Raw genomic sequence first — 12,905 nt, 5'->3', positions numbered from 1 at the left:
ACAATTACATTTACAGTAATTATTGATAGATATGTACTTATTGCCATTTTGTTAAATGCAGGATACTAAAGCAATAGGAGTCTGTTGCATTTCTATACACTAATAATAAGTTAACAAAAAAATATAAAAACAATCCCATTTAGAATCACATCAAAAAGAATAAAATATCTAAGAATAAATCTAAGGAGGTAAAACACCCATACTTGGAAAACTATAAGACACAGATGAAAGAAACTGAAGATGATAAAAGCAAATGTAAAGTTATACAGTGCTCATGGACTGGCAGAATTAATATTGCTAAAAAGGCCATAGTACTCAAAGCAAAATACAGATTCAATGCAATTCTATCAAACTATTAATGGCATTTTTCACAGAACTAAAACAAATAATTCTAAAATTTGTATGGAAACATAAGACTCCAAACAGCCAAAGCAATCTGAAGAAATAAGAAAATAGCTGGAAATACCATACTCCTCAGTTTCAAACTATAGTACAAAGAGACAACAACAAAAAATATGATACTGGCACAAAACAGATATACAAATCAATGGAACAGAACAGAGAGCCTAAAAATAAACCCATGCACTTATGATCAATTAATTTTCAACAAAGCAGGCAAGAATATACGATAGAGAAAAGACAATCTCTTTAATAAGCAGTGCTGGGAAATCTGGACAGCTACATTTAAGGAATAAAACTGAAACATTTTTTCACACCATACATTAAAATAAACTCAAAATAGATTAAAAACATAAATGTAAGACCAGAAACCATAAAACTCCAAGAAGAAAACTTAGGCAGAATAATCTGACATTAACTGCAACAACCTTTTGGATCTGTCTCTTAAGGCAAAGAAAACAAAAATAAACAAATGAGCTCTAATTAAACTTAAAAGCACAGGAAACTATTGGTTAAAGAAAAAAAACAACCTACTGAATGTGAGAAAATGTTTGCAAATAATATGGTTGATAAGGGGTTAATATTGAAACTACATAAACAGCTCATACAACTCAGTATCAAAAAACCAACCTCAGTATCAAAAAAGTGAAAATGAAAGTCATGTCCGACGTTTTGCAACCCATGGACTCTACAGTCCATGGAATTCTCCAGGCCAGAATACTGGAGAGGGCAGCCTTTCCCTTCTCCAGGGGATCTTCCCAACCCAAGGATCAAACCAAGGTCTCCCACATTGCAGGCAGATTCTTTTACCAGCTGAACCATCCGGGAAACCCAAGAATACTGGAGTGGGTAGCCTATCCCTTCTCCAGCGGATCTTCCCAACTCATGAATTGAACCGGGGTCTCCTGCATTGCAGGCAGATTCTTTACCAACTGAGCTATCAGGGAAGCCCTAGTATCAAAAAAAAAACAACCTGATTTAAAAATAAGCAGGAGACTTGAATACACATTTTTCTAAAGACATGCCAATAGGTACATGAAAAGATGGCAACATCACTAAACATTAGGGAAATGCAAATCAAAACCATGATTGAGAGATCATCTCACATGTGTCAGAATTACTATCATCAAAAAGACCACAATTAACAAATTGTGCTGGTGAGCATTTGGAGAAAAGAACCACTGTACACTATGTTTTCCACTACAGAAAACAGTATGGAGATTCCTCAGAAAAACAAAATTAAACTACCATCAGTCTGTCAGTCACTTCAGTCGCTCAGTCATGTCCGACTCTTTGCGACCCCATGAATCACAGCACGCCAGGCCTCCCTGTCTATCACCAACTCCCAGAGTTCACTCAAACTCATGTCCATCGAGTCGGTGATGCCATCCAACCATCTCATCCTCTGTCGTCCCCTTCTCCTCCTGCCCCCAGTCTCTCCCAGCATCAGGGTCTTTTCCAATGAGTCAACTCTTCACATGAGGTGGCCAAAGTATTGGAGTTTCAGCTTCAACATCAATCCTTCCAATGAACACCCAGGACTGATCTCCTTTAGGATGGACTGGTTGGATCTCCTTGCAGTCCAAGGGACTCTCAAGACTCTTTTCCAACACCACAGTTCAAAAGCATCAATTCTTTGGCTCTCAGCTTTCTTCACAGTCCAACTCTCACATCCATACATGCCCACTGGAAAAACCATAGCCTATGATCCAGCAATTCCATTCCTGAATATATATCCAAAGAAAACAACACTAATTTAAAATTATACATACACCCCAATGTTCATAGAAGCATTATTTATAATTGCCAAGACACAGAAGCAACATAAGTGTCTGTCAACAGGCGAATGCATAAAGAAGATGTGGTGTATGTGCATATATATATGTATGTATATATATATACACACATACACATACATATACATATATGTATATATGTATATACACTATATCTATATACACACACACACGTGTGTGTGTGTGTGTATATATATATATATATATATTATTCAGGCATTAAAAAAGAATGAAATTTTGCCATTTAAACTACATGAATGGAACCAGAGAGTATTATGAAACTACATGAATGGAACCAGAGAGTATTATGTTTAATGAAGTAAGTCAAACAAAGACAAAGAAAAACACTCTATGTTATCATTTATATGTGGAATATAAATTTAAAAATGCATGAATATGACAAAACAGAAATAGACCCTCAGAGATAAAGGCCAAACTAGTGGTTATCAGTGGGAAGAGGGAAGAGGGTGATATGGGGGAATCAGAATCACCCACTGTTCAGATTGTAACATTAATAGTTGTCCCTCCATTGTGAGGCAATACCCTAAAGGATACTTTATGGTCTACTCCCATACTAATCTTCAGTAAGACACTTATCAAATGTCCAGAGGTTAAGCACAGATTTGAAAATACTGTACATATTTAGTCTGGAACCAAAAGCTCATTCTAGACTTCCTTTTCCTACCAGCAATAATTTTAGGGGAATAGTCTTAACATTTGTCCAAAACTCTTCAACCTATTAAATCTAGATAGCATATTCTTGTATGCATTTTAACTTTATTTCATTATTGCTGATATTTTGCATGGCACCCAGTCATATTTGAGGTATACAGCATTTATTACAAAGGATGAACAGAAACAATAAGTTTATCAATTTTCAAATTATTAGACTTACTTCCTCAGAACCACAGTCACAGGCTTCATTTCCCTCCACTCTGCCATTGCCACAGATTTCTGTTGGATTATTCTGCATTTGTGGCTTATTCTGAAGACACTGGGCCCCCACGTTTGAAATGAAATGTTCAAAGTCTCTCAAACTGCAATCGCTAAAAGTCTTCATACCACTGGATTGCCTAAAAATGGATCCATATAATGTTAATGGCATTATTCTTCTGAAAACACAATTCTATATTATACAAGTCAATTTCAAAATGCTAAATTCAAGAGGTAATGCTAAGTGTTCATAACAAATGCTTAGAGGCCAGTCATTCCTCAGGAGGACATGTGATTTCATTCACTGAACACATATTCTCTTAAAACAAAATCAAGTTCAACAGGAAAAACTAAACAACCCAATTAGAAAATGGGCATAGGATTTGGATACACATTTCTGAAAGAAGACACATATAAACGAACAACGGGTACATGAAAAGGTCATCAACATCACTAATCATCAAGGAAGTCCAAATCAAAAGAAAAAACAATGAGCTATCACCTCATACCTGTTAAGATAGCTATGATTCTCTTTTTAACTTATTTCTTTAACTGGAGGAAAATTTCTTTACAACGTTGTGTTGGTTTCTGCCATACAACAACACGAATCATCTATAATTATATGTATGTACCCTCCCTCTTGATTCCTTTAAAAATAGATGAACATTGTTGGCAAGGACACGGAGAAACTGGAAACACAGTACATTGTTCATGGAAATGTAAATCCAGTCTCTGCTGAAGACAGTAAAGAGGTTTCTCAAAAAATTAAAAATAGAATACCATATGATCCAGCAATCCTGCTTCTAGGTATACATCCAAAACTATTGAAATTAGAATATGTAAGTGATATCTGTACTCCTATGTTTATTGCAGCAATATTTACAATAGTAAAGATATGGCAGCAACCTAAATGTCATTGAAAGATGAATGGATGAGCAAAATGTGGTACGTACTTGCAATGGAATATAACTTGCAACGGAATATTATTCAATCTTTAAAAAAAGAAGCAAGTTCTGCCATATGCAACAACAGTACAAAATCTCAAGGTCATTATGCTAAGTGAAATAAGCTAGTCACAGAGTATGAAATACTTCATGATTTCATTTATATGAGATATTTAGAAGATTCACACCCACAGATGTAGAGTTGCCAAGAGGCTAGGAGGAGGGGGAAATGGGTATAAAGTTTCAGTTATACAAGATGGATAAATTTTAGTGATCTGCTGTTCAACATAGTAACCACATCTAAGTAATAACTTTAAAATTGGTTAAGAGAACTCCTGTTGAATATTTCCACTATATATATATTAAGAATACACTAGGGTTTCCCTGTTGGTCCACTGGTTAAGAATCTGCCTGCCAGTGCAGGAGACATGGGTCCAATCACTGGTCCAGAAAGATCCCACATGCCTTGGGGCAACTAAGCCCTGCCACCACAGCTTCTGAGTCTGCACTTGGGAGCCCTTGAGACACAACTGCTGAGGCTACATGCAGCAACTGCTGCTGCTGCTGCTGCTAAGTCGCTTCAGTTGTGTCCAACTCTGTGCGACCTCTAGATGGCAGCCCACCAGGCTCCACCGTCCATGGGATTCTCTAGGTAAGAACACTGGAGTGGGTTGCCATTTCCTTCTCCAATGCATGAAAGTGAAAAGTCAAAGTGAAGTTGCTCAGTTGTGCCCGACTCTTAGTGACCCCATGAACTGCAGCCCACCAGGCTCCTCCGTCCATGGGATTTTCCAGGCAAGAGTACTGGAGTGGGGTGCCATTGCCTTCTCCCATGCAGCAACTGCTGAAGACCAAATACCCAAGAGCCCATGCCCCACAACCAGAGAAGCCACCACAGCGTGAAGCCCGGGCACCACAACTAGAGAGTAGCCTCCACTGCCCACAACTAGAGAAAGCCCACACCCGGCAACAAAGACCCAGGGCAGCCAAAAATACACACATACAAAAAAAAGAAACAAAGAAAAGAACCGAGTAATTTTGGAGAATGACAAGATGGCTTCCAAATGACTTCCAACGAATAGGAAGACTCTAAGCTAACTTCCTCCCATGCGCACATCAAATCTACAATTTACAGAGCAACTACTGATGAGAAAGATTAGAAGAACAGCAGAAAAGATCTTTTACAACTAAAGATATGAAGAAGGAACCATAAGTAGATGAGTGGGAGGGGTGGAGACATGGTAAAGTCAAGACTCATACTCCTGGATAGGTGACCCACCAGTAAGTTCAGCTCTAGCTTCCTCAAGAGCAGCCTCCCCCACTAGTCAGCTCTGCCCTCACCACCAGCCTCCCCAACAAGGACATATCACTAACCTTGGTATCTCCTGAACTCTGACCCCACCAACCAGTGGGTAAACATCAACCTCAGTACCACCAGAGCCCCAGAGCCTGCCATTTCAGGACCCAGCTGATCCACCAGCAGGCAAGCAACAGCCCCAGGAGTCTCTGAGCTCCAGACCTACACATGAGCAGATTAACAGTATTTTTGAGACACCCTGGGCCCCTTATTTGGCCAACCTGGGATTCAGCCCTGCTCACTAGCAGGCTGTCAACAGCTTTGGGACACACTGGACTGTGCAGTAAGCCATTTCAGGAACTGGTACCACCCACCAGCAGACAGATACTAGGTCCATGCAGGACCCCTGGCCCCACAGCCACCCATCTCAATCCCAGTTCCAGCAACCACTGAGCAATGAGGTTCCACAGCCAGCCTCCTTGTGACACAGCTCCACCCACCAGTGGCTGGTGGCATCTGAACAAGGCAGAGATTAGCAATCAATTGAAGAGGGGCCAACCCAGCCAAGTCTACCAGACAACCCACAGTAGTTAGTCCACAGCAATAGAAGGATACTCATAGCCCTCTCAGGGAGAACCACTAGAGCATATAGCGCTGGTGACCAGAGAGGAATGTGCTGCTGGGAGTCCTTACTCCCTTCACTTCTGAATTCATCTGTTGTACAGACTATGTTAAAAGTTACCTACTTTTAAAAAGCAAATATAAATTAAGTCATCAAAATAATGTATTAGGAAGATCACTGAAATAATGAAGTTTGTACAAATATATTTTAATGTTCTTTTGCTACTTGGTTTAAATTAATTCCAATATAATAACTGTCTTCTATATGAGATCAACATGAAGTAGAGAAAATAACAAAGATTTGAGTTAGATAAACTTGTTGACTAGTACCAATCTTGAGACTTAATGAGATTTTAAGCAAAGTGATTAAACTCTCTGTTTTCTTATCTCCAAATAGGGGTAATATCCATCCACCTCACAGGCTTGTTATGAGGATTAAATATTAATAAGTGTCTAATTAAACTTTCTGGCTTATAGTAAGTGACCAATAAATCATTGATGAGATTACTGACATCAGCCACAGTTGTCCACTTATAACCTGTGTATCTGATGTAGAGTCATTTAGGCTCTGTGTACTCAAAGGCATTTTAAAAAAACACATGGAGGACAGCGGACGGCGGCCAGGACACTAGCGTGAGGCAGCCAGAGCCAAGTAACCCGGCAGTTCCTTTTGCTATGGACCTGTTGCCGTGCACAGTGGTGGCTGGAGGCTTTGCAGGTGAGAAAATGGCATTTGTGAAGAGTGGATGGTTGCTGTGACAGAGTACCATTTTGAAGCACTGGAAGAACTGGTTTGACCTGTGGTCAGATGGTCACCTGATCTATTATGGTGACCAAACTCGGCAGAGTGTAGAAGACGAGGTCCACGTGGCAGTGGACTGCATCAACATCTGCGTGGGATATGAATGTCGGGATATTCAGCCACCAGATGGGAAGCCGAAAGACTGTATGCTGCAGATTGTTTGCCGAGATGGGAAAACCATCAGTCTTGGTGCAGAAAGCACAGATGATTGTTTGGACTGGAAGTTTACACTCCAGGATTATATTGGCTTATGTTGGCTCAGAAGTCATGTATGATGAAGACAGCTGTGGCTCCCTCCCCACCTTCTTACACAGACTATGCTGCACCAACCCTTGAGCAGGCACATGGCTATGGTCCAAACAGTGGCGCATACCCACAAGGAACTCAAGTTCTCTATGCTGCAAATGGACAGGCTTATGCTGTACCCTATCAGTACCCATATGCAGGACTTTATGGACAGCAGCCTGCCAACCAAGTCATCATTCGTGAGTGGTATCAAAACAATGACAGTGACTTGGCGCTGGGCATGCTGGCTGGAGCAGCCACAGTCATGGCCTTAGGGTCTCTGTTCTGGGTCTTGTAGAGTCCTTGGAACCTAGACGTGCATAGCTTCTGATATCCCTGTGTACAATAATATAATTTGCAGGGCATTTCTGTTTGTTATAAATGCTTTTAATAATAGGTTTAATAGTTCATTTGAAAGTAGTGACAAAATACTTATAAGGATATAGAAGTACTGCAGAGAAAGATTTGGACTGCTGTTTAGCTAAAATGTGGACTATATGAGGCCACTGGCTCATTCGAGGAGTTTCCTTATAAAACTCTCTCAATACTTTATTTGAACACACTTGTTTTGAAAAGCCATTTTCTTTTTAGAGTTAGGCCTTAGTTCTTAAGGGATAATTTATTTTAGTGTTTTGCTGGTAACATGGTGATGATGTAGGACTGAGTGAATGACTGTGGCAAGAAAAACTGCAGTTTTTTGGTTTAATGTCAGACTTTGAAACCTCAGACCAGAACTGGCTGCATGTTACTTCAGGAGTTATAGGCTGGAACCTTTCTTAGGCAGCAGTGTGATATCCCACAGCCTCTGGGGCTCCAGCAAAGCAAACTGCTCAGGATGATGTGTGGGATGGCAGTTCCCCCCTTGAAAACGGTGCTTTTTCATTTTATTCTTATTTGTTTTTGGTTGCAATACTTAGAAAGCATCCCAAAAAAGGAGTAGACTTGAGTGTCAACATTTTAGGGCTTTATCATTTAAAACTTGAAGAAGGCACAACTCCAAAAAAGTGTGTGGAGGTAGATTTATTTTATTCAGAGGCATCATGCTTTTAGTGTTTGCTTTGAGCATTCTTTATTGCCACTTCAGCCTACTTATAGCTTATTTTTCTACTTGTTGATAAAGTAATATTAAGAGAATGGTGAGGAAAGTGAAATTAGAGCCATAGTTGCAGTGTTCCTGTTTCAGGGGGTTGGGCTGCACTGAGGACGTGTTTTATTATGTCCTTCTGAAGGCTGTTGATGAGCTCATCTCCTGTCCTGTGTAGGACTGGGCACTGTTGCTGTCCCTGAGCTGTGTTGCATGGTGGGGGAAACTCAGGTTATAGATGGGAATTTCGGCCTAGAGACATGAATGACCTGCTCAAGATACCTCTCTACCTACTTGACTAGGACACCAGCCTTGCTTTTATTTCTGACTTTAGTGAACCACTTAATTTTGAGCCCCAACTTATATGTGAAGCTCTGAAAAACTGAGGGTCCTGCATTTCTGTTATTTCTTATTTCTTTATCTATATAAATTTTAAAACTTCACTTATTCCAGCTTTCTGTCCTGCATGTTTTAAAAAATGTACATTTACAAAGGCACAATGAAGGTCTCTGTCCCTATACTCCATGTGGCCATGTTTCCATAAAATACACTCCTAGAAGGCAATGGCACCCCACTCCAGTACTTTTGCCTGGAAAATCCCATGGACGAAGGAGCCTGGTAGGCTGTAGTCCATGGGGTCACTAGAGTCGGACACGACTGAGCGACTTCACTTTCACTTTTCGCTTTCACGCATTGGAGAAGGAAATGGAAACCCACTCCAGTGTTCTTACTTGGAGAATCCCAGTGACAGGGAAGCCTGGTGGGCTGCCGTCTATGGGGTCGCACAGAGTCGGACATGACTGACGCGACTTAGCAGCAGCAGCAGCAGTAGCACAAACTGTGTTTATATTTTATGTGGCCAGTTACCGACACAGTTTTTTGTTTCACTTATCAGTCCACTCCACCTCTGAGGCAGACTTAAATAGATCTATCTCTGTATGGAAACTAGATGCCAAATGAGCATTGTGGTGACCACAGGTCTGTTTCCCAGCCAGTTCCACTGTACCTGTTGACGCTGGAGAGTCTGCTTCCAGCTGAAAAGAAGTATACTTGGCTGTCATCTCTTTTGATGTGTCATGTGGTGGAAAGTTGCCAGATGTTATGTGTGACAACACTGGTTTTGATAGTTAAAAATGTTACTAATTTTACATCATATGTAATAAGAATAGCTTTGTTCAGATGGTAATCATTATTCAAGCTGTATCCTTTACAAATAAAATACTAAACTCAGTTTTTAATGTTGCACTAGAGTGTTAATTTTGAACTAGGAATTACTGGAACCACAGATACTGAGTTATGTCACTGAAATGTCCTTGAAGCAGATGGTCTCCCTGTGCTCCCCTGGCTTTCCCCTGACAGACTAGGGGGAGCTGTGGACTGAAGTCCTGACATACACGTGATCCCCCATCTCCAGTCCCTGTCCCTAGCTGGGCAAGCCACGGTGGGCAACTGTAGTTGAGTCTGGAAGTTCACGGTCCCTAGTGACTTGATCCTGAGAGGAAATGCATGCTCAGCATAAAAATGGGCTGAGATGCTTCATTTCCTTGGCCCCAATTCTCATATATGCCAATCTTTTGGTCGCCTTGCTTAGGTAGTCCTAAATCAAGAAGTTAGGTGAGTTGGAAGGAAATTGTTCACTTTAATTAAAGCAAAGTGCTTAGTCAGCATTTTACTTCCACGTGCACTTTTAAATAACTGGCCATTGATATTGAACACAGGCCAGTCTGCTTGTTTCTTAGCTCTGTTCGTTTAATTTCTTGAGTTAACTTCAGGGTTAGATTTAAAGAAAAGGGAGAGGTGAGCCACTGTGTTTCAGATCAACATTCATGAAATGGGCCTGACTGGGATGCAAGATCTAGATCATGGGAGAAGTTCCTGCCATTGATACAGAATTACCCACGTTTGTTTTTCTACATTAATTGTGATTTGGTGCGATCTTTTTCTCCTTCCCAAGTTTACAGACACCAGCATAGAATGCAGTTCCATTTTTTCCCCTAGGGTTGATCTTTTCTTTTTTCTTCCAATTGCTTGCCTGTCTCTAGTATTCTGTGGTGTCTTCAGAACCAGTTTTTCCCTGTATATGCAAATTGTATGTTTATAAGTGAAAATGTTAATACATTAAATGATTGTTAACCTTAAAGCATAGAAAAATTTAAAAATACATGGAAAAAGACAACTGGAAATAATAATATTTGCTTTACTTACACGGTTTCTTTGAAAATTACATAAAATAATATATGAGAAGTACTTTGGAAATGCAAAAGATACATCTATATACATTTATAGATAGATCTTATATATTCATTTATATACCTTACATATAGATGCAAATAAAATTGTTAAATTTCGTAAAAATTAAGATAACACTTGCCCTACACACATCAAAAAAGTTTCCTTAAGAAAATGGAGAATACGTATGAAAGCATTTGAGATATCATAAAGCAGTATATAAATACAAAGGTTTATTATTAACACAGATTCTAAAGCCAGAATGACTGGGTTCAAAACTGTGGACTGCCACAACCAACTATCTGACCACAGATAGTTATCCTTTTTATAATTCAGTTTCTCATCCGTAAAGGTGAGAATATTAGGACCTGCCCTAAGGAGATGCTGTGAAAACCAAACGACACAACATATGTAAAGTGTTTGAAGTAGCCTCTAGCACACAGCAAGTACAATGTAAATATTTGTTATTTTTATTATCATTAATACCAGACTCTGGTGAGCTACACAAAGCATCTTGTCATAAGCATACTTGAAAATAGTTGGCCAAATGGACAACAGGCCCAAGATGGCAATGCTCATATTGTTTATACAGTTATATAAATCTTATATTTGATTCAATAAATAGTATTATAATTTATACATTGAAATTTAATAAAATTAAATACTTTATACATATAAATATTATTTTTACATATAACACACGTAGAACTAGTTTATAATGTAATATGTCTGTATATAAAAATATGTATGTATTTGAGCCATTTTTAGAATGTAAGAACTAGCCTTATGTGGTGCTTAGAACGATAAAAAGAGTATGTTTTCGAAAAGTAATGGCTTGTTTTCACCTTTGACTGTTGGTTGTTCTTCAGTTATGAATAGGTCATACTTAGCACAGACCCTTTTTACAAATGAAAAACTTTAGAATACTAATGACAGCTGCTATAGTCCTTGTATGATATACCATGTAAGGAACACTGGCAAATTTATAAATCCCTGTAACTAATCCATCACATACTTGTGAAAATTTACAATTTAAAAAACACTTTCCTATTTTATTTTCTCATTTCATTCTTATATCACGCTGGAAAACAAAACAATAGGCATAATCGTTTCCATTTTAAAGATGAGAAAAATAAATCTAAGCAAGGTCTAGTCATTTATCCAAAGTCACACAAATGTTATGTAATTTAGATTGAAGTTTCCCCAGAATATTAATATACTCTAAAAGCAAAGGTCACTTGTTTTGAGCTACAGCATATTTTTAAAGATCCTAATTGATTTCATAAAATACACAGTCTATGGGAAATTCCTTTGGTAATGTATCTTGCAGACTGGATTTGTTATTTTGTTCTTAATACTAACCTTCCCCCAAACTACTCTTAGGCTTAAAATTTCATATTTTGATTTTGTGATACTTGGTCCATTTATATAGTTAATTTGCACTATAAGCAAATACTAAAAATTTTCACTTGAATTATTTAAACAAATTATTGATAAATTCAACAAGTAAAATTTATTTTTGGAAAAACTTACACGGCTTTTGTACTCATTATGCAGATGGCTCCTGAACATCGACATTTCTTTGGGTCATCGTATGATATTCCCAGACTGAGTCCCAGCATCTGGGTGACAATAACTGAAACTGCCTCCAAAGTCATCTCCTTGGGATACTACATCAACAACAAAGAAAATTCAAATAAAAGACACTTCACTGAAGGGTGGTAAAAAATAGTATTTTTCTAATTAAAATCATTTTATTGTTTTATCAAATACTTAAGAATATGGAAATACAGTTCCTTAGACAACTAAGAACCTGAAGTTCTTCTTATAAAATTTTATTGAGATATACGCGTATGAACCTATGTCTAGTTTTGCCATTATTTAACAATTGAATGCCTAAGATAACCCTTAAATAATTGTCATAACTACATAAATGTGCTATTTTTACATCAGATTTTTGGCTATATGGACCATGATTTTCCATTTGCCTAATTTAATTTCTTAGACCAGCTATCATGTTCATTCAGGATAGTCCATATGATACTCCACTTCCCAGCTCACAAAGTGGCCACACAATCAAATTACTCAGTTGTAAGTACACTATGTGCTTCCAGCCAATATTCTCAAAGATACAGTAACTAGTATCATGAAAAACCATGGAAAATAGATCCTCAAGAAAGCTTTCTTATGATTAGGCTGTCACAAATATAACAAATGCACAAATATCTTATCTTCCCTAACAAGGAGAAATAGGACAATGGTAATTCACGATATGTAATGATATCATAATTTCTCAAATTATTGCCAAATGTGGCATAAGATAAGGTGCAAGTAGAGGCCAAGATGTGAGGCTCATCAAGGCACTTCACTCTTACAAAAACAAGCTATAATAAATATTGTGGGGTCAACTGGCTTCTTATGGAAGTGCTAGAGGAAGCACATTATGAAACAGAAAGGAAAAACTATAAATGAGCAACTGAGAATGTAAATAGGCAATCATAAAGCCTCTACAGCA

At 38.4% G+C, this 12,905-nt stretch overlaps 1 protein-coding gene and 1 pseudogene across 6 annotated transcripts in view; one reads left to right on the top strand and one right to left on the bottom strand.

Moving 5' to 3' along the window:
• LOC133240019 (disintegrin and metalloproteinase domain-containing protein 32-like) overlaps positions 1–12,905 on the bottom strand; it is a 173,773-nt gene that overhangs the window by 86,167 nt on the left and 74,701 nt on the right. For all 6 annotated transcript variants that reach the window (XR_009734075.1, XM_061404539.1, XM_061404536.1 and 3 more), the window contains 2 exons: positions 11,924–12,060; positions 3,091–3,268 (listed from right to left, as the gene is read on the bottom strand). Coding sequence is in view for 5 of the 6 variants with exons in the window: in XM_061404539.1 (XP_061260523.1) it covers positions 3,091–3,268; positions 11,924–12,060 (315 nt within the window). In the remaining variant the exon portion in view is untranslated. The remainder of the gene's footprint in view (positions 1–3,090; positions 3,269–11,923; positions 12,061–12,905) is intronic.
• On the top strand, positions 6,654–7,352 carry LOC133240024 (pleckstrin homology domain-containing family B member 2-like; annotated as a pseudogene).

The sequence above is a fragment of the Bos javanicus genome, chromosome 27 (genome assembly GCF_032452875.1).
Source record: "Bos javanicus breed banteng chromosome 27, ARS-OSU_banteng_1.0, whole genome shotgun sequence".
Lineage (NCBI taxonomy): Eukaryota > Metazoa > Chordata > Mammalia > Artiodactyla > Bovidae > Bos > Bos javanicus.
The sequence above is the reverse complement of the archived record's forward strand: the minus strand, read 5'-3'. Positions and strand labels throughout refer to the sequence as shown.